Source organism: Mirounga angustirostris, unplaced genomic scaffold (genome assembly GCF_029215605.1).
Source record: "Mirounga angustirostris isolate CCGP_5_RB_7025 unplaced genomic scaffold, mMirAng1.0.hap1 SCAF_4, whole genome shotgun sequence".
Taxonomy (NCBI): domain Eukaryota; kingdom Metazoa; phylum Chordata; class Mammalia; order Carnivora; family Phocidae; genus Mirounga; species Mirounga angustirostris.
In genome coordinates, this window is record NW_026991712.1 from 153,733,657 (window position 1) to 153,753,106 (window position 19,450).

The 19,450-nt window shown below is 55.4% G+C and overlaps 1 protein-coding gene across 2 annotated transcripts; it reads right to left on the minus strand.

Annotated features, from left to right (window-relative positions):
* Nucleotides 1-1,016: 1,016 nt before the first annotated feature.
* Nucleotides 1,017-6,402, minus strand: DMBX1 (diencephalon/mesencephalon homeobox 1). 2 transcript variants are annotated; one of them, XM_045895431.1, is made up of 4 exons: nt 6,240-6,402; nt 2,866-3,044; nt 2,259-2,607; nt 1,017-1,468 (listed from the first exon to the last, which is right to left on the minus strand). In XM_045895431.1, exons 1-4 carry the CDS (start codon nt 6,391-6,393, stop codon nt 1,017-1,019), a joined length of 1,134 nt encoding a protein of 377 aa, XP_045751387.1. In that variant the 5' UTR covers nt 6,394-6,402. The 2 variants fall into 2 exon arrangements, with proteins under 2 accessions (XP_045751387.1, XP_045751386.1); XM_045895430.1 differs by having other exon boundaries at nt 2,866-3,061; nt 6,242-6,393.
* Nucleotides 6,403-19,450: the final 13,048 nt, after the last annotated feature.

Sequence of the window (19,450 nt, forward strand, 5' to 3'; positions counted from 1 at the left end):
CCTGGCTGAACGCCAGCAGCAGGCCTCTTCCTGGAGCCCTTAGGGGCAGGGATGCCGCCCTTCTACTGCCTGCCTCAGCCTGACTCCTGCCTCCATTCCCCTCCTCCTCGAGCTTGGGAATGGGGCCTCAAGGCTGGGAAAAGAGAGAGAAGAGAACGTGACTCGTGACCGCTTCTAAATGCCGGGCCTGAGGGAGGGCGGCGAAGGGGGCCAGCTCCAGGGGCAGCAGGATCTCCAGCTGGGGCCTCCCACCCCCACTGGGGATGGAAAGGAACAGCAGTCTAGAGAGGGCCCGTGCAGGGAGGAGACGGGCAGGTGGGAAGAGGCAGGAGGCGAGGCACAGGAAGAAGCAAAATTACTAAGAGTAAAAAGTCACAAAGCCTGGGGATTGACAACACCACACAGCCAGGACCAAAGAAAGAAAGCAGGAGTGGGGAGAAGAGACGTGGGCCAAGGTCCAGAGCAGGAAAGCTGGAGGCTGGGGAGGGCGGGGTAGGCAACCCGACAGAGGCAGGTCAGGGAAGGAGAGGGTGGAGAGAGACAGAGGAGAGCCAGAGAGCGATGTGGAGGCCGGAGGTGGAGGCAAGGGCTGCAGGGGGCCTGGGGCAGGTAGGTGGGGGCCTGAAAATATAGCTTTAGATATTTATATTTATATCTCACATTCCACACATCGACTTACTAGGAGGCAGAGGGAAGGGAGGGCGGGCAGGCAGGAGACCGGGCTGGGGTGAGGATCTGGCCATGAGGGCCTCACTCCCCTGCAGGAGGCGGCAGGCGCCCTGGCCTCGCCTCCCCCCGCCCAATTTGGCCTCCACGGGATCCAAGCAGGGCCATGCAGAGGGTGTGCAAGTGTGGGCTTCACCTCGGGCAGGGACTTGGGGAGGGGGACAGGGAGCAGGACTCCAAGGCCCCGGGATCCCTGGGCTCATAGAGTTAACTCCTTGCAAGCCATCTGGGGGTAACCCTGGGGCTGGGAGGGGGCACTCAAGACCCCTGGCTGGGTTGGAGGCCAGCAGTCAGTTGGGCAGCGTATCGAGTCCCAGAGAGGCCGCGTGCTGCTTGGCCCGAAGCCGCAGGTTCTCGATGCTCGTGGTTTTACTGTTCAGGGCAGCCGAGGCAGGTGCGAGGCCGGCCGGGGGCGCGGGCAGCAGTGGGGACCCCCACACGCCCTGGTGGGCAGCAGCGGCTGCTGACAGGGACTGGTAGTAGGACTGGCAGTGCAGTGAGCCCAGGGGGGCCATGTTAACGCCCAGGTAGGGCACGGCGGCAGCAGCCGCCGCAGCAGCAGGGGCCGGGCCCCCGACTTCGAAGGATGAGTAATGCACGAGGTTGTTGGTGGCCGCCATGTGCTGGCGGAATTGCTCCTGCAGACGGAAGAGGCTCAGCGGGGAGGAGGAGTAAGAGCGGGAGGGGCCCAGGAGGCCGCCCCCGGGGGCTGCAGGAGCCAGGGCCAGGCTGCCTGGGGAATCTGCAAGCAGAGAAACCGAGAACCAAGGACTCAGCACAAGGACAATGGTCTGCCAGGGGGGTTCCCTCAGCCTTCCCACCCCCTCCGCACTGCAGACAAGACAGGTGTTGGCTGAAACCATATCCACTCATCTCAGCCAAGGCACCTGCTGAAGCATCCCTCAGGATCCTGGGAGGGAGGGACCCAGGCTTCCTGGGGGGGGGGGGCAGGAACCCTGCCGAGGCCCCCATGTCTGACTTCTTGGGGATACTCCTTGTCTTTTCAAGAACTGTCACCTTCCCTTCCCCTCTCCTGTCTGCGGCTCCTCCCACCCACCAGCTCTCTGCCTGGGCTCAGGATTCGTGTCTGAGATAGGCCTCATGCCACAACTCCGTTCCTTCAAAAACATGGTTCTGAGTCTCTGCCACGTGTGAGAAGCCCTGGTACCAATGTGGTATTCACCCAACAGGCACCGCTTTGTCTGTACTGGTTGTTAAATACCTTCATATTTCCATGATGGTTGATTAATAGCTTTTGCCCCGAGCTCCCCAAGTCCCCTCCCCTGCCACCAAATCCCTCCCCAGAACCCCCAAGACTGTCCGAGGATTCAGCAACTGAAGAGTGAAGAACCAGCACAGGCCTGCTAGGGCCAACTCCCCCAACGGGCCATGCCCTAGTGCCTGTGTTAAGAGCTGATTCTCCCCGCTCCTCTGATCCACCTCATGTCCCCCGGCCCCTGTCCCACCGGATCGGGCTGTCCTCCCTGGGCTGGGCCCCTGCCCACCCACCCACCGCACCTGCCAAGCCTCACCTGCCTTGGGGCTGCCCCTCTTGCAGCCCAGCCCCTTGCTCTCAGCCCCAGGGCTCTTCTCAGCTTTGGGATCCCCGGCCCCTGCCCGGGGATCCTCCTCCCGGTCTGGCTGGTCCTCAGGGGCTGACTCACTGGCCGACTGCTCAGACAGGCTCAGGTGAAGCTCGGCAGGGGGGTCACCACTGGGCAGGCTTGGGGGCTGTTCAGTCTCCAGCTGGGTATCTGGGGTTGGGGCCTCGGTCTTGCCTTCCCCTTGGGAGCCCTCGGCCTCCTTCTGCTTCTGGAGCTGCTCTTTCTGCAGGCTGCGCTGCTTCTTCCGGAACTTGGCCCTGCGGTTCTTGAACCACACCTGGGGATGGGAGAGGAGCTGTAGGATGGGGCACTGGGTGCCCTGGGAGGGCAGGCGCATGGTAGCATTGTTGCCCACACCTCCCAGGAAACACGCGCCTCGATCACTTCCCAGACTCCCTGGCTAGCACTGCAGGCCTTCACGGAGAGAGCAGCTCCGCCTCACTCGGGGCCAAAAATGCCTGCTCGGCGGCAGCAGGAAGCAGACTGATGGGCCGGCGCCTGTCTGCAGGGTCTCCTCAGAGGAACGGGGCCCTACCTGCACCCGGGCCTCCGGCAGGTTGGTGCACATGGCCAGCCTCTCACGCATCACCACATCCGGGTAGTGGGTCTTCTGGAAGGTCTTTTCCAGGGCCTCAAGCTGCTGAGCGGTGAACGCCGTGCGGCTGCGGCGCTGTTTGCGGTGCTGGGAGCCATAGCGGGCCTCCAAGATGATGTCTTGAAATGTACAGCCGTTGGAGGGCAAGGAGAGGGGGCCCATTTAATTATGGGAAATGGGTTTTGAATCTTACTTTGCTCTGACCCCCCTGTGGACACCCGGGCCCTGGCAGAGCCAGGTCCTGACCCTTTCCCCTCAGAATTCACCCATCTTCTCTCCATATGGTTTGGGTTCCAGGATCTCCCCATGGCCACATTCGCCATAAGGACCACAGAGCTCTGACTCATCTCCATGAACCTCTGTCAGGAATATGGTTGACAGGGTCCTCGTCTGGTTTGGCAGTGGGTGGGTAGGTAGGTGGACATTGCTCTAAGATCCTTAAAGTCCTAGGATGCTATGAGTATAATATTTTAAGACCACACGACACTAATAATCTGTACATCAGTGTCACAAAGGTTCTAATATCCCATGACCCTTAGATTCTGGGTACCGGCAGAATACTGGCCCCTGGCTATGCGGAGCCAGGCTGGCAGCTGGGACGTATCTACAAGGTCTAGTTCGGGGAGGTCTGACCGGTAGCCCTAATTCACTGGTACTTGATTCTATGTCGTCTGGGTATGACTCTCGTTATCCCAGTTGTTCTATGCGTCTCTGACGGCAGGACCTGAGCCTCCTGCTCTCATGTCTCCTCAACAGAAAACCTGGCTCTGGCAGGACCCTCAGAGCACAGGAAAGTTTTTGCATCTAGTCTTGTCCCTTTGGCTGCTTCCTCAAAGGAGGACAAAAAGACTAAGTTCTAACCACCGCAGGTTTGGAGCGGAGACAGAGCTGGTGGACCCTGCTTCTACAGTCCTGCTCGCACGGTGGTAACATGAAGACAACTCAGGGGGCGCCTGGGTGGCTCAGTCAGTTAAGCGTCTGCCTTCAGCTCAGGTCGTGATCTCAGGGTCCCGGGATCAAGCCCCATGTTGGGCTCCCAGCTCAACGGGGAGCCTGCTTCTCCTTCTGCCTGTGCCCCTACCCCCACTCATGCTCTCTCTCTCTCTCTCTCTCTCTCAAATAAATAAATAAATAAAATCTTTAAAAAGAAGAAGAAGAAAGAAAACAGGATAGAGGTCTGCCCAGGGCTGGTGTCTAGGATCCAGCCCTCCTGCTTCACTAGACTCCGGTGGATGGACAGTAACCTCTCTCCCCTGCCTCCCATCACTGACAAATGGATCCTGGGCTGTCTACATTGAAGAGAACCCGAGCTGTGTCAGGCTCTGGTAGGGCTGCCAGGGTCCTTCCCCTGTACTCCAGGGATTGGGGAGACATCCACAATGCCCTAAATGAGGAAGGACACAACTGGGTTTCCAGAAAGGCTCAGACTTTGGGTTGCTCTTTCAGCTTCAAGAGGGAGCCCTGAACCTCTCACAAATTGGCACTAATCCCAGCCTGGACTGAGCTCATGCTGGTACCTGGGGACTGGGGACCCCTCAGTCAGCTGAACCCTGGTTGAGGGAGCAAGAGTTCAGCATCCTGCTACCGCCTCCAGGGACCAAAAGGGTGGGTGATCACAGGGGAGGCCAGGCGGTCTGTCCCGTTCCCGTCAGCAGAACTTTCTGCCAGAAGGTGAGGCCTCCAAACAAAGGCCCACCCGGAGCTCATGTCCCCCCTTCTTGAGAACTGCAGAATTGGGGTAGAGTGCTAACTATTCCAGGTCTTCTGCCCCCACCAGCGGAGGGGAGACCCCATCCCCAATGCCTCTCTGGGCCTAGCACACAGTGAGAAGCCGGTGTCTCCACCAGGTTGGACATAGGGAATTCACTGCCAACCAGGGAAGCAGCCAGTCAGGACAGGACTGTACCCACATCCCACACTGGAGACTCATGTCCCATGCTGATCTAGAGAAGGTAACCAGGGCCTCCGTTTTATCCACTGAGCCCTGCCCCAAGGCCTGGCAGGGTCTCAAGGAGTGGGAATGGCCGCCACACCCTCCCTTCCAGGCCCGCACCTCTTCCCCAGCAGGGTCCTCACATCTCGTCCCTTTTCTGTGCCTTTGCTCATGCACTCCCCTCACCAACGGCCTGGCTCCAGCCCCATGGCCTGCAGCCTGCAGGAAGTCCCCTCTGACTACACCAGCTGCCCCTGCTCTGAGCTGCCCCACCAAACAACCCTCACCGCACTCCTGCTATCTTCTCCTAGGTGCCTAGGAGCACCAACCCCCCGGGTGCTCTCAAGCCCTCTGAGTACTGCCTGGCACAGGGCTAGGCCCACGTGGGCTCACCAGCTGCTCAGGGTTTGACCTGGGACAGGAGAGAGTGCACGGCACCCCCTCCCAGGAATCATGCCCCTAGCCTAGGCTGTCAAGTCCTTCTCACGCCCAGTGAGAGGCTGCAGGGCAGGAGGCAACGTTCCGTTGAAGGTGGAGGGAGACACAAGCCTGCAGCTCCCTTGTGGCCACTCACCTCAGGACTTGAGTAATAATGACTTCTTTGCACATCCCAGTCTCTGCCGAATACTTTGCGTACGTTACCTCAAATAACTTCCCAGCCAGCCTATCGTCCCCTCTTTATAAGGGGAGACCCAGGCTCAGAGAGGAGAGGTGAATGGGCAGATCTGCAGTGACCACAGATCCGGGACTTCAAAGCTCTATTTTTAGCCATCATGTCATGTTCAATGCCCCCAGCCCCACCCCCACCTAGTTTCAACCTCTCTGAGCCTCAGTCTCCTGGTCCATAAAATGGAGGTCATAACCTCTCTTCCTCGGCCTTGAATACTGTGATGCACACGGAAAGCCTCACAGAGCCCCTGGCACATCATCGGCATTCAAAACACGGGAGCTGTTATTCTTTATGTGCCTTCCCGCGCCTGAAGGATCCTCCCTGGGCACTCCAGCCCTCTTCCGGCTACTTCCCAGCTACAATCCTCGAGCCTGCTCCCTTACCCTCCTACCTCAGCCTTCGTCTGTGAGATGGGCTAACGCGTCCCCCCACCACCATAGGGCTGTTAAAGGAATCTGAAGTCTTGGGGCGGCTCCAGTGCCCAGCACAGCGCCGGCTAACAAGGAGTGCTCTGGATGGTCATACATAGATTTTGAATCGACACCTCTCTGTGTTGCTGAGTGACCTGGGACTTCCAGAGCCTCCCAGAGTAAACTTTCCCAGTGCTCCCGCCCTCCTACTGGGGACTCCCAGAGCCTTCCCACCCAGACCTCTCCTCCACCCCCAGCCCCCACTGTTCTGTCCCCAGGGTCCCATCCCCACGGCCCTTACCAGCCAGGCGCTCAGCCAGGGTAAGTGCATGCACCGAGGGCCGGTAGTCCGGGGCGTGCTGGGCCTGCTGGGCCGCCTGCTGGTGCAGGTTGTACATGGCACTGAGAGAGTTCATGGCGTGCAGCGAGTAGCCGTTCACCCCGTAGTGCTGCATCCCGGCATGCGCCTGCAGATGGGGAAGGAGGAGAGGGGGACGGGAAACAGGGTATTGCACTCTACCCTGGGGAAGACACCACCCCCAGCCCAGACCTGGGACGCCCGCCTCAGCCCCCAGGGCTTCTGCCCCTCCTCCATCAGAAAGCACCCCGTGCTCTGGGCTCTGGAGTCAGACTGCGTGGGCCAGAATCTTAACTGTGCCACGCAGGAGCTTTGTGACTTTGGGCAAGTCACTTCACTTCTCTGACCCTCAGTTTCTCCCTCTTCGAAATGGGGCTAATCATAGAACTTATCACATGGGTCTGTTGCAAGAACTAAGAGAAGCATTTACCATAGGGCCTGGCACAGAGCGTGTGCTAAAAAATGTCAGTCATTGTGATTTATCAGCCCCGTTGCTGCTTTCCGAAGCCATGTCTCCACTTAGTCACCCAGGCGCTGTCTTATTTGTACCTTCATTGATTCACTCACACACTTATTATTCATTCAACCATTGAGGCCCACATGGGGCCAAGTCCAGGGCTGGACTGGGGACACTGAGGCATTTGACGAGATCGTGGATTAAGACCTTCATGTGCTGCACAGATGTAAGAACACTATCGTTATGACTGTTACATATTCACTACCATTACCTCCCTCTATTTACCATTTCCCCAAGAGCAACCAACCCCATTTACAGATAGGTCTACTGAGGCTTAGAGAAAGAGCAGGGACATGTGGAGGCCACACAGCCAATCCAGGGCCCAGCCCACCCACACTGCTTCAGTCTCATTCTTTGGTGGTCAAGTTATCATCCTTCCTCCTGAGATCGCCCAGCTCAGCATGAGGTCCTATCAGCCCCAGGTCTCCTCTGGACCCTCATGGTCCTCATCTGACCACCCACCCTGTGTCACCCTGAAATGGCATTTTTGGAATGTGCTCCAGTGTCTGCAGGCTCCAAAAGACACACAGGTGCTTCCTGTTTCCTGGGTGTGGGAGGGAAAGGGGGAGGGTTGCGGCAATGGCAGGTCCATTTGGTAAGAGGAAGAACTTGCCCAGGTGTCCCAGCTCCCCACCCTCACAGAAGTAGATGCTCAGGCTACACATAACCCATCATCCACAGCATGCACCCGCGAGCACGCACAAACACACACACACACACGTTTCACGCACAAATACACATACATGGACATTCTCAGCAAGGCACTCACAGATGCAGTCATATCCACACACAAACTCAGCAATATTTACAAATTCAGTGTCATTATTCTGGTGGTTCTGCACACATTCTCACAGATATCTATCCATGCAGCAGATATATCTACACACAAACATTACACTCTCACACACTTATATATTACACATATTTGTTCAATAAATATGTATTAAGCACCCACCTACTAAGTACCAAAGTCCTTGCCTTCATGGAATTTACATTCCAAGGGAGAACTACAAACAACAGATAAATTTATGTAATAATGTCAGACAGGAACAAGTGCTCTGAAGAAAATAAGACAGAGGAGGAGAATAACAAGAGGAAAAGGGAAGATTATTTGAGAATACGTGGTCAGGAAAGGGCTCTCTGCTATTTGAAGTGAGTCATGCAAAGTTCTGGGGGGAGTGCTTTCCAGGCAGAAGGAACAGCAAGGACAAAGGTCCTGAGGCATGGAGAAGCTTGGTGTGTATGTAGAACAGCAAGAAAGCCAGGGCAGCTGGAGCCCAGAGAGGGAGAGAGCAAGTGAAGGGGATGGGGCTGGAGGGAGAGGAGAGGCCAGACCCCAGAGAGTTTCACGGGACGATTGTGGGAGTTTGAATTTTATCCCCATCGTGATGGGAGACTCCTGGAGGGTCTTGAATAAAGAGTAACATGATACAATTTGTCATGAAAAGCTCACTTTGGCTACAGAGAACAGACTGTAGAAGATGAAGAAGAAAAGCAGAGAGACCAGGTCACCACAGAAGGCCAGGCCAGCAACCAAGGTGCCCTCTGCTAGGCGGTAGGGGTGGAGGTGGTGAGAAGTGGTCAGATTCACGACGTATTTTGAAGACTCGACATGACTGCTGATAGATTAACTGTAAGATGTGGGGAAAAGAGGTCAAAAAAGGATGACTCGGGGAGCCTGGCTGGCTCAGTTGGCAGAGCATGCGACTCATCATCTCAGGGTTGTGAGTTCAAGCCCCATGTCCCCCTGCTCAGCAGGGAGTCTGCTTCTTCCTCTCCCTCTGCCCCTCCTCCCCGCTCATGCTCTCTCTCTCTCAAATAAATCAAACCTTTTTAAAAATAATAAACAAAAAAGATGACTCAAATTTTTTACCTAAGCAACTGAGTGAAGATGGATCTTTTCCTGAGTCAGGAGCATTGACGGAGAAGGGGGTCTGGGGAAGAAGCAATAGGAATGAAGGTTTTGGGGGACATGTTAAGTGTGAAATATGGATCTGATGTCCAAGTAAGGGTGTTGAATTGGCAGTTGGATATATAAGTCAGGAGCTGAGGGCTGGATTTATAGATTTCTGAGTCAAAACTCACACATAACACCTACCAACAACATTTACTTACAGAGGCCCACTCTGTGCACTATAAACATGACCTCAAGGGCAGAGATCTAAGAGAAAAGAAGGATAGACATGACGACATAGTGTTTAAACACTATAGACTAGAATATACCAGGCACGCCTGGGTCACTCAGTCATTAAGCGTCTGCCTTCAGCTTAGGTCATGGTCCCAGGGTCCTGGGATCGAGCCCTGCGTCGGGCTCCCTGCTCCACGGGAAGCCTGCTTCTCCCTCTCCCACTCCCCCTGCTTGTGTTCCCTCTCTTGCTGTCTCTCTCTCTGTCAAATAAATAAATAAAATCTTTTTTAAAAAAAGAATAGAATATAATATAAACAAAGCTAAAAGGCAAACAACAAACCTGGAAAAATCTTTACCATATATATGATAGAGCAAAACTGATTTTAAAAATAGCACAAATAAAAATAAGAGAATATCCATAATATATAAAGAGCTCTTCTCTAGAAACAAAAAGATGGTCACCTTAATAAAAAGGTGAAGTAACTGAAGAGACAACTTATTAGGAAAAACACAAATAGCCATCTGACCTATGACAAAAAGCTCAGCCTTCCTTGTAACCAAAGAAATAAAAATAGAAACAATAAGATACAATTTTTTCACCAATCAGATTAGCAAATATGAAAAAAGTTATTACCCAGGGTTATCTAGAGGAGTGGGAAATGGTCCTTCTCCTACTTCGCTGACAAAAGAGCTCTTTAGTCCCTGCATCAGAAGCCTTTAGAAAGAGCATCATTTGATACAACAATTCCATTTCCAGAAACATATCCTTCAAATATGCAGAGATGTGTGTACAGGAATGTTTATCACAGCTCTGCTTATGATGGCAAACAATCAGAAACCTCACTGTCCACCGGGAGAGTTTAGTTCAGTAAATGAGGGGACAGTCATGCCCGCGATGGAATACCGTGCCACAGTTTGAAACAATGATGTGTATCTGTACGTGCTGATGCTCACAATATATTGTTGAGTGGAAGAAAGAGGTAACAGTATGCATGATATGATCCCATTTTTGTAATGTATGTATAAATATGCATAGAAAAGAAGTCTGGAAGGTTATACCCTGAAACGTTAACAGAGGTTTTCTCTGGGAGATAGCAGATGGGATTACTGATGATTTTCATATTTATATCTTTTCTTTCTTTCCCTTTTTTGAGGGTGGGGATGGGGAAGGTTATCCAGGTGTTCCAGTGGATGTGGGGATGGAGCCAGGCCCCAAAAGGTGTCACAGGCTCCAGGTGGGGAAGAGGAAACAGAGTTTAGAAGTAATTTTATCCATCCCCTTCCCCCACCCCTGCAGGGCTTTGTTGCTTTCATACTCATTGCTGTTGATGTGGTGGCATTTTAATTGACTTAATTATTGCTGATCTCACAGTTTTCGATGCACGACAAGTCTTTATTAACTAAAGCCAAGGGAGGTACCGCTCTCGGTGCCGCAACTGCCCCAGCTCACTGGTCCTCCAAAGGTCTCCAAGACCTTCCCAGTCTGGCCTCTGCCCGCCCCTCCAGCCCGATGCCCTCCCTCCCCTCAGCACCCAGCAATCTCAGATTACCTGTCACTCCCTCTTGTCACCTCCATGCCTTTGCTGCTGCTGGGCCCTCCCCCCTTCACCTGCCAAATTCCTCCTTCTCCATCAAGGCCTAGTTCACCTGACACCTCCTCAGAAATAGAGCCTTTCCCAATTTGTCCCTAAGAAGGCATCTCTCCCCTCTCCAGGCTCCAGAGAGCTAAGCTCAGGTCATAGAAATGATGATGCCAACAAGAAGAAAACAACAGCAACAGCGTCTGATTCCCGAACACAGTCTGAGCCCTGGCTCACCACACAGAGCACCTTCCATGGAATTTCTTAACTCTAGCACCTGACTCAGACTTGTGTGATGACACGTCTACCTCCCCCACTAGACGGAGCTCCTTGAGGGTAAAAGGGGTATCTCACGCATTTCTGGACTCCCCACTACAGCCCAGATCACAGCCCAGATCACAAGGTCAGAGGCAGGGCTCAGGAGATGAGGATCAGATGAATAAATTAATAAAAACAACTCTGTATGAAGTGCCTCAGATACATCAGCCATCTCCACCCATCCTCCCAACACCATAGGAGGTAGGGACTGTGTTTATCAGATGTGGAAGTGGAAGGTGAGAAAGACCGATTCGTTTGTTAAAGGGCAAGTAGCTAGGAAGTGCTGGAACAGGTTTTCCCAGCAACTCGTGTTTCCTAACCCCGGTCAAGCAGGCTCTTATTCCAGCATGTTCCGTTCCCTGACTTCCAGCATCTCTGATTTGATCCAAGGCAACAGGACGACAGCAAAGAAATAGCACATTTCCCCGGTGTGCACGCTTGTGCATGCACGTGTGTCGTGAGATGAGGCTGTGTGTGAGCCCAAATCTTCCCAGCAGAGCTCCCCTCTCCCCAGCCTCACACTCCTCCTCCTCACTCCAGGTAGCTGTCAGGGCCCCGGTCTCCTCTGAGGCCACAGAGGGGCCCTCGTCTGTGGAAGCCACTTACCACCCGAGCTGTGCACACGTGACAGCACATGGTCCCAAGTCTGCAGCTCCTCTCAGTGTTCCCGTGTGCCCATGTCTGTACGCAGCCTGACCGCGACTGGCCGCATAACGGTGTGTGTGTCTGTGTTTATGTGCGCATCTGCAGCTATTTATGTCTCCGTGCGTATGCATGTCTGTGGGCCCGTGTGCATGCATGAGTTGATGTGCATGCGTGTGTGTGTGTGTGTGTATGTGTGAGACCAGAGGAACATACACTAAATGGCACCCTCAGAACAAGGTCTGAGGGAGAACAAGAGAGAAATACAAGGAGAAAAAAAGGTGAAAAACCAAGGAGATGGAGTTGATGCAGAGATAGATCAACACGGAGAAAATGAATAGATTTGTCTCGTCCTTTTTTGTCTGTTTGTCTCTACAACACCTAGCACAGAGCCTGGTACACAGCCAGTGTTTAGTAAATCATAAATGCTGAATGGATGAGAAAGAACCACAGGCTAAGAGAGATGAAGGAATGGTTGAAGGAAGCAGGGCCACCATGGTCCAGGATGGTCCTCAGGGCAGAGTCCCACCACCTCCTCTGTCCCCAGGATTAGAAGCCAGGGTCTGGGGAGAACCCTGCTCAGTGAGCCCTTTCCCAGCAATCAGGGCAGCCCAGACCTGCCCCTGGGGTCCTCAGCCAGGCCCAGCAGCTGGAACCCCACATACATCCACTTCTGAGTGCATGGGTCCTAGAGCAAGGCCAAGAGCCGCCCAGGCTGGAGTCCTGCAGGGCCTGCGAGAGCCTCTAAACAGGGCCCTGCACTCCTGGCCCCAGGCCGGGCCCTGCGTGGGCTCAGCCCACTGCACACTCCAAACAGAATCAATTATATATTTAAAAGGTGCCGCCCCTCAATTCCTGGCGAGCCAGGAGAGCCATCCATCATGGCGCGGCCGCGTTTCACAAGCTGTCGAATTGTGCTTACATTGGTTAAAAGAATCTTTATATTTCATTAAGCAAGCAGATCGGCGGATCTCCCGCCACAGGCGCCATATAGATGGCTTTAATTTTCCAAATCTGCAAATGCATCCGTTATGTCCCCGCGTCGCTGCCGGCTGCGGCCTAATGCCCAGCCAATCGAAGAATCAAGCAGAATTTTATTAGGGGGCATTTTTTATAAATTAACAGCAGGACTGCTAGGAAACTGCACGCAAGGCGCCTTTGATTACCAAGGGAGTGGACCCTTCCTTCAGTCACACCCGGCTCAGCACCCCCACAGGCCCACGCCCTCTCTCTTCACCTCCTCCTCTCCTGTTCCGAACTTTTAATTCCCCCTCAGCCCCACACACAGTGGGGAGCAAGGCAGAACAACTTTGTTTAAAGGGATGGAAACAAAGCAGTGGGGGGGTGGGGCGGGAACCAGCATTCTCTGAGGATTTGCCTCCTCTGTTCCCAGCCCGGCCAGACACATTATCTCATTAACAACGACAGCCACCTTACAGGGCACTGACCATGAGCCAAGCCCTCTTCTCGCTCACAGGCTTCAGCACAACCCTGCTAGGTAGGAATTATTATCCCCATTATATGAATGAGAAAACCGAGGCTCAGGGAGGTAAAAACCACCTGCTTAATCTCCCACAGCATGAGCAGTGCGTAACCCAGGGCTGGCCAGCCACCTGAGGGAGGCTGAGGAGGAGAGATTCCCTCATGGGGGTATGTGTGTGTGCACACACACATGGGGGGGTAGCTGACCAAGAGGACCTAGAACACTTTCAGCTCTGAGCAGGTGGGTCCAAGATTTTAAGAGGAGTTCTGTGCCTCGCACACGCCAGATATTCAGCTGCGGTCACCTCACTAATCTCTTCCCTTAGCCCTATGAGGGAGGCACCGTCATCACCCCTGCTTTATAGAGGACGAACTGAGACTCAGGGAAGGTGAGTTACCCTTGGCTGACCTGTTGGGGAACTGGAAAAGCTGAGCCCCCTCCCAGGAAGCACCCCTATTCCCACATGGGTCCTTAGTCCCAAGTTGCCAAGAAAGAGCAATGGGGACATGTGATGTAAGGGGATAGCGAGAGCCCTGCCCTTCCCTGAGCGAGGGCCCTACGGTCACCAGGTCTGAGGGCAGACTTGAGATGAGCATGTCCCCAACTTCTCGCTCTCAGATGCTGTTCTACAGCTTCCCTCTGAACCCTCCAACTCCGAAAATCTCCGCTGTCAGTATCAGGCACCCAAAGGTGCAGAGAGCCCAGGAACCAGCCACTTCCTCCCCTTGCCAGAGGCCAGAGTCCCCCACCCACGGCCTCCCTCCCAAGGGCGTGGGCCACGGCGCCAACAACTCAGTGATTCAACGTGGCCAGCAAGGCCATAGGAAATGGCCAAGGACACATTCTAGAGACACACATAAGGGCTGATGGCTGGAAATGTGGCATCATTTGCTTCTAGGTGTGTAAGAGCTGGGGAAACTGGGGCGCATCCACCTCCCTCAGATCCTCATCCCCTAGATGGCCAACCCCGGCCTCGCTGCTCCTATCAGTACACATTCAAACCTGTTTCCATTTCCCCCTTTTAAAACAAATGGGCTCATCTCTCAGACCAGTTATCTCTGGTCCCTTCAAAGATAAATTTCTTGAAAGGCATTTCCAAATTCATCATTTCCACTTCTCCCTCTTTTGCTTCCCCCTACCCTCCTGCACCACCACCCTCCCACCCAGCACTGAGATATAGCTCTCCAAAGTCATTGTGTTGCTGCCTCCTCCCCTGGGAACACTGCTCCTCCACCTGAAGAACTCCTGACCCCTCACACTAAGCTTAGGTACCCCCTTTTCCAGGAAGCCTCCCGTGATACGCCAGGCTGGGTCAGGTGACTTCTTTGAACTCCTATCATAGCATTACCTCACCAGATTATAGTTAGTTGCCCATTTGCCTGCCCTTCACCCAAAACATAATAATAACTCTTTTTACCAGCCATCCTGATAGAGACCTGACAGGCAGCATCTCATTTTATCCTTACAACAATCTCGTAATTCCCATCTGACTTATAAGGGACCTGAGACTCAGAGAGGTAGAGTCATTTGCCCAAAGCCACACAGCTAAGCAGCTTAGCTAGGATGAAATCCAGGGAGTCTAACTCCACAGTGTGAACTCAATGCCCACCAAGAACTCACCAGTTAGGGTGTTCCTGTAGGGCAGGATCTGGCTCCAGAGCTAGTTCTCAGTACCTAGCACAGGGGACATTAGACCCTCATTCCTCAAGTAAAGAGAGCCACTGTTTGTCAGGCAGTGGACTCTGGGGTAATGTAATAAGTTCTAGCCCCATGGGCTCAGATTCTAGGGGAATGGTCAGATGTCCTGGGTGAGAAGAGACAAGCTTTAGGAGAAGTGATAAGAGCAGCAGAGCCCAGAACTCAGTGAGCCAACGCCCAGAGTCTCCTCCTCACCTGCCCGACCTACCCTACCCTAGCAGGGAAGATTGCATGTCCTCACCAGAAGCCACGCCACCTCCTGGCCATAGCTGTGACCCTGACCTGGCCACAAACTGAGCCCTGACCCTGTCCCACATGAAGCCCTGGCTAGTGACTCTCACCTTGGCCACGCCCCATCCCCCAGTGGCATTTGATAAAGGTACCATGACCCCACATTGCTACCATTAACCTCACACTGCTTGATCCATGTAGGGAGGGCATGGGCTATTGTTGAGGTCCAGAAATTCCAGCAGCCCCTTCAGCTGAGGGCCCCCAAAGTGGTTCTGGATTTGGACCCAAAGACCTCAGATGGGCCTCAGGGTGTGTAGCATTGCAAGGGTCAGCTCAGATGGGGTGCTGGTCTGGCACCTAGAGCTCATCAATTCCTCAAAGGAGATTCTTACCTCCCCTTTTGGTTTAGGGGTGCCCCCTCCAGTGGGGAGAGCTCCAGGGTCAGAGGTGGGTCTTGGGACAGGCCCTACCTCCATGGCCCTCCTGAGGAGCCCAGAAGCTTAGTTCCCTACACAAACTGTTATCCATTAACATCCAATTATCCCTTGGTCCTAGCCATTAATTATAAATCAGAAGCTAATTGGGGTAATTAGCCCCCCGCAGGCTAATGGGCCGAGACTAAGGGAGGCCACTCTGCCTACCCTCCTCTGGTTTTCTGAGGTGTTTAATGTCGGGGAGGTGCAAAGAAATCAGGCGGCTGGAGTTAATTTTTTTAAGGCAATGAAATGCGGCAGAGGGAGGGAGAAAAGATGAGAGAGGCCAATTTTTGTTCTTTTTTCTCGAATCCTGAAACCCGTCCAGCACGTATGCTCTTGAGGACAGTCTGGTGCGGGGGAGGCCTGACCATGGGTCCTGGGAGTAGAACTCCAAATAATTGCTCGATTCTCCACTTCCTTTCCAGCATAGATGCAGCTAGAACGCCAGAGAAAACGGAGAAGACTTGGTCGGAGCCACGGTGGCACGGAGGCCGGCCACCAGCATGTTCCCGCCCCTCCCGCGAGTGGAGGAGGCAGCCTAGCTCGCTTGGGATGCCCCCGCTCAGGCTTCCGCGGGGACGAGTGGGCCTCCCTGGGCTCGTCCAGACCCAGACCTGGGCTGGTGCTGGGAAACAGACTGCAGAGTCCCAGCAGAGCCGCCGCTCCAGGCCCCGGGGTGGGCTCGGAGCGCTGGAGGAACTCAGAGAGGAGTGCACGGTGCCGGCTCGGAGGGCTTGGTTCCCGCCCTGCGCGCGGCCACACGTCCGGGTACAGAGGGGGACGTGCGGCCCAGGAACGCGAACAAACCCTGGTGGATAGAGCTGTGCAGGCTGGCAGGGGCCGCGAGACCCTGTGGGCTCCAGTCACCTGGGTGCACTGAAGCGGTGCCCGCAGCGGCGGTAGACTGGCCACAAGGAGTGACCCCATCTGGGAAAGGCACTCTTGCCTGGTGGCCTCGGGTCCACAGAAGTCTCCGCTGTGCCCCGGCCGGAAAGCCGGCTCAAGTGCGAAGAACAGTGGGAGCTAGAGCTGTGATTCCGGGTCTGTGCGAGCTGGGACGTCCAGCCATCCTGCAGCAGTGGGACTGTGTCAAATAAGTCGTTCGAAGAACTGACGTGAGACTTAAACAGAAAGAGAGATCACTGGGTGGCGGGAGGGCCAGACCCGTAACCGAGAACCCAGCTCAGTGCCCTTCTTACCAAAGGGGAAACTGAGGCGAAGAAGAGCAGTGACTCGCCCAAGGTCAGAGACGAGGGGTACTCAGAGCAGGACGACTGTCCAGACCAGACCACACGCTGGGCTAGAAGCTCACACGCCCCCCCACCCAGCACCCCTCCCTACCCCGCCTGCCCGCTCGGTAATGGGCTTTGGCGGGCGGCGGTGGCGTCGCCCGGGGCCTTGATTAGATATTTATTGCTGTCATTTACATGGGCACCGCAGGGCGGCCGAGCGGGACTGCGGGGAAGGGGCGGGGGAGGAGGAAAGGAATGGGAACATGGGGGAGGGGGGGCCAGCTCCACCCGGACCAGAGACCCAGAGAGCATGGGGGGGAATTGGGAGCGCAAAGGCCAGGCGCCCGTTGCAGACCCGCGGGCCCTTGGGCTGCTCTGGCAAGACGAAGAACTGGGGTTGTTGCACCTCCCAGCATGGTCCTCGGGGGTGTCTGGTGTGATGAGCAGTGAGTGTCCCTGTGAGTTTCACCTGTGTATATAACTGTGTCTGTCTATCTGAGGGGTTTTGAGTGTGTGGCCTGCAGATCTGCCTGTGCGCCCCTATGTGTGTGTTTCTCTACCTGTGTAGCTTCTCACCTGGGTAGGTCTTAGTGCGCTACCCCTAGCCCAGGTGAGCCTATGCATCTGATTGTGTGGCAGCGGATGCGTGGCCCTGTGTGTCGGTCAATCAGAATGGCCCCCAAATGTGTGTGCAGGATTAGCTCAGAGATGGGGGTGGGAGGCTGTGCCCCTTGGTCAGGTTCTCCCCCTTTTCCCCCACAACCTACAGGCGGGGTGAGGGTGCTCCAGTCCCCCAGAACCCAGGGTTCAGGAAAGCTGGCACAGAAGGCGGTAACTGATCCCTCAACTGATCCAAGCCCACAGGGCCAGAATAGTGTTGGCTGGGGGCTCCTCTGGAAACTGCTTCCTGCTCAAGATCTAGCATGGGAAGTGTGAGTGGGTGCGCAAGGGGCCAGGTGTCCAGAACAGGTTGTTTGTATCTGAGCAGAGAAATGGCTCCAATTGCGTGACCACATTGGATGAGGCCACGTGTGAAAGTGGCAGTGATGGTGAGCAGCCCCCCCCCCCCCCCGCCCCAGACACTCACCGGTCACCCTTGAAGCTGACCGGCAAGCCCGCCAACAGGCAGAACACATCCAGAGGCCCAGGGTGCTCGCCTTCGCCCCGGGCGGGTTTCCACTCCTCTGCACCTTTGCCCGTCCGTTTGGATTTCCACACAGGGTTTGTTCCCCCGCAGCCAGGTCCTAGTAGGAGACGGCGCTGGAAAGGTTTGTGAGGGGGATGGGTATTTACCCCCATTTTGAGTAGGGATTCCCTGCTTCTGGTCCAAAGATTGTGTATACCCCAGCCACAGAGGAGAGAAATTTGAACCAATTATCCGGATAATTTGCTCTCACTAGGTAGCAGATTCAATTTTTTTCTGACCACCTAAACACACATTAGCACAGCTGGCTCACAGAGAGCGGAGGTAGGGACTAAATTCACCAATCCTCAGGTCAGACTGCTTTCCCTGTTGGGGAGGACTGGGGGTGCGGGGAAGTTAAAGGCGAATCCCAGCAAAATTGAAAACAACTCACTCCACCCCCCTTAAAGCTAATAGACAAGACCTCCCAGGAAGACGCTGGGCCCCACCAACCCGCCTGCAGCGCACAGGATCCCGAGCTCCAGCGAGTGGAAGAGACGGCGGCCACCCCGCCGTCGCTGCGGCGAACTGGGAACTTGCACAATTTCCACGGCTGCGGCGCGAACAACCTCCGAGGTGCGAACTGCCTCCCCCCCCACCACCACCCCTTCTGTAAGGCCCATCGAGTCCGTAAAGCCTTTCCCTCTTCCCGACGTCCTTAAACCGGGGGAGCCTCAGAAAACCAGTACCAGCCAGGCCAATCCAGGGCCTCTGCAGACTTTCCTAAAACGAAAACGGTCGCCCGGTGTCCGGCGGAACCGGCCCTGAGCCTGTGCTGGAGACTCCGCGGGTTCCCTGCTTGGGGGGATTCCAAATACCCAAAGAAGGCTAAAAGGCCGCGGACCCCAGCCCCCAAGCCAAACCCCCACATCGAGCACATCACCAGCCTAAAGAGCCGCCCCTCCTGCCTCTGCCAGAACCCAGAAAAGTTGGAGCCCCAGTTTCGGGGCGAATTTGGAGGAGAGGTTGCTCCTAGGCACCCCACGCGCACCACCAGGGCCGCCGGGGCCCCAGCGCAGAGCCCGGGAACTTGTGACTGGCGAGAAAGTTCAGCCAGCTGTGTCCGGGACACCGCCTGTTCCCCTCCAGAACCCGGTCAAGGCCACCCGGGGTGGGAGGCCCAAAGACAAGAAGACCATGGCAGTTTCCGCAGCCCCTAGACCGCTCCTCCGATGCACCTCGAGGGCCGTTCCAGGGACTGCCCCAGCGTGCGGTTCCTAGCCTCAGCTCACCCGACCCACGCCAGCCGAGGCCGCAGAAGGCAAAACGAATTCCAGGGGACTGGGCCCGCCGCGCCCCGAACATCCACCTGGGGTTCCCTAGCCCGAGGCCGCGTGTACGCGGACAGAGGCAGGCTGAGAGCTGAACCACCCCCAACTGGAGAATTCGTGCAGAATCGCAATCCCGAGAGAAAGGCGCACTCGTCAGCGGCGGCGGAGTTTGAGCCGGAGCCGCGCGGGCACGACCTGAGCCGGATCCCGGGTAATGTCCCGGGCACCGAGGGGTTCGCTGGCGGCGTGGACACCGAAGCCGGGGAGGCGTGGGCGGCCCCTGCGTTCCCCCGGCGGGGACCTGGGCTTCGGGCCGCGCCCCCCTCCCCAGCCTGGGCCCCGGGCTTTACAAAGCCCGGAGCGCATCTGCTCCGCATTACCCTGGCCACCTCCTC

What these genes read in the sequence shown, in the direction of transcription:
- DMBX1 (XM_045895430.1), bottom strand. Translation starts at nt 6,393, where the DNA reads ATGCAGCACTACGGGGTGAACGGCTACTCGCTGCACGCCATGAACTCT. An exon ending in ACCCTGGCTGAGCGCCTGGC is followed by an intron (nt 3,062 to 6,241) that starts TGGTAAGGGCCG and finishes CTTGCCCTCCAA; the next exon opens with CGGCTGTACATTTCAAGACA. An exon ending in GAGGGGCAGCCCCAAGGCAG is followed by an intron (nt 1,469 to 2,258) that starts GTGAGGCTTGGC and finishes CTCTGCTTGCAG; the next exon opens with ATTCCCCAGGCAGCCTGGCC.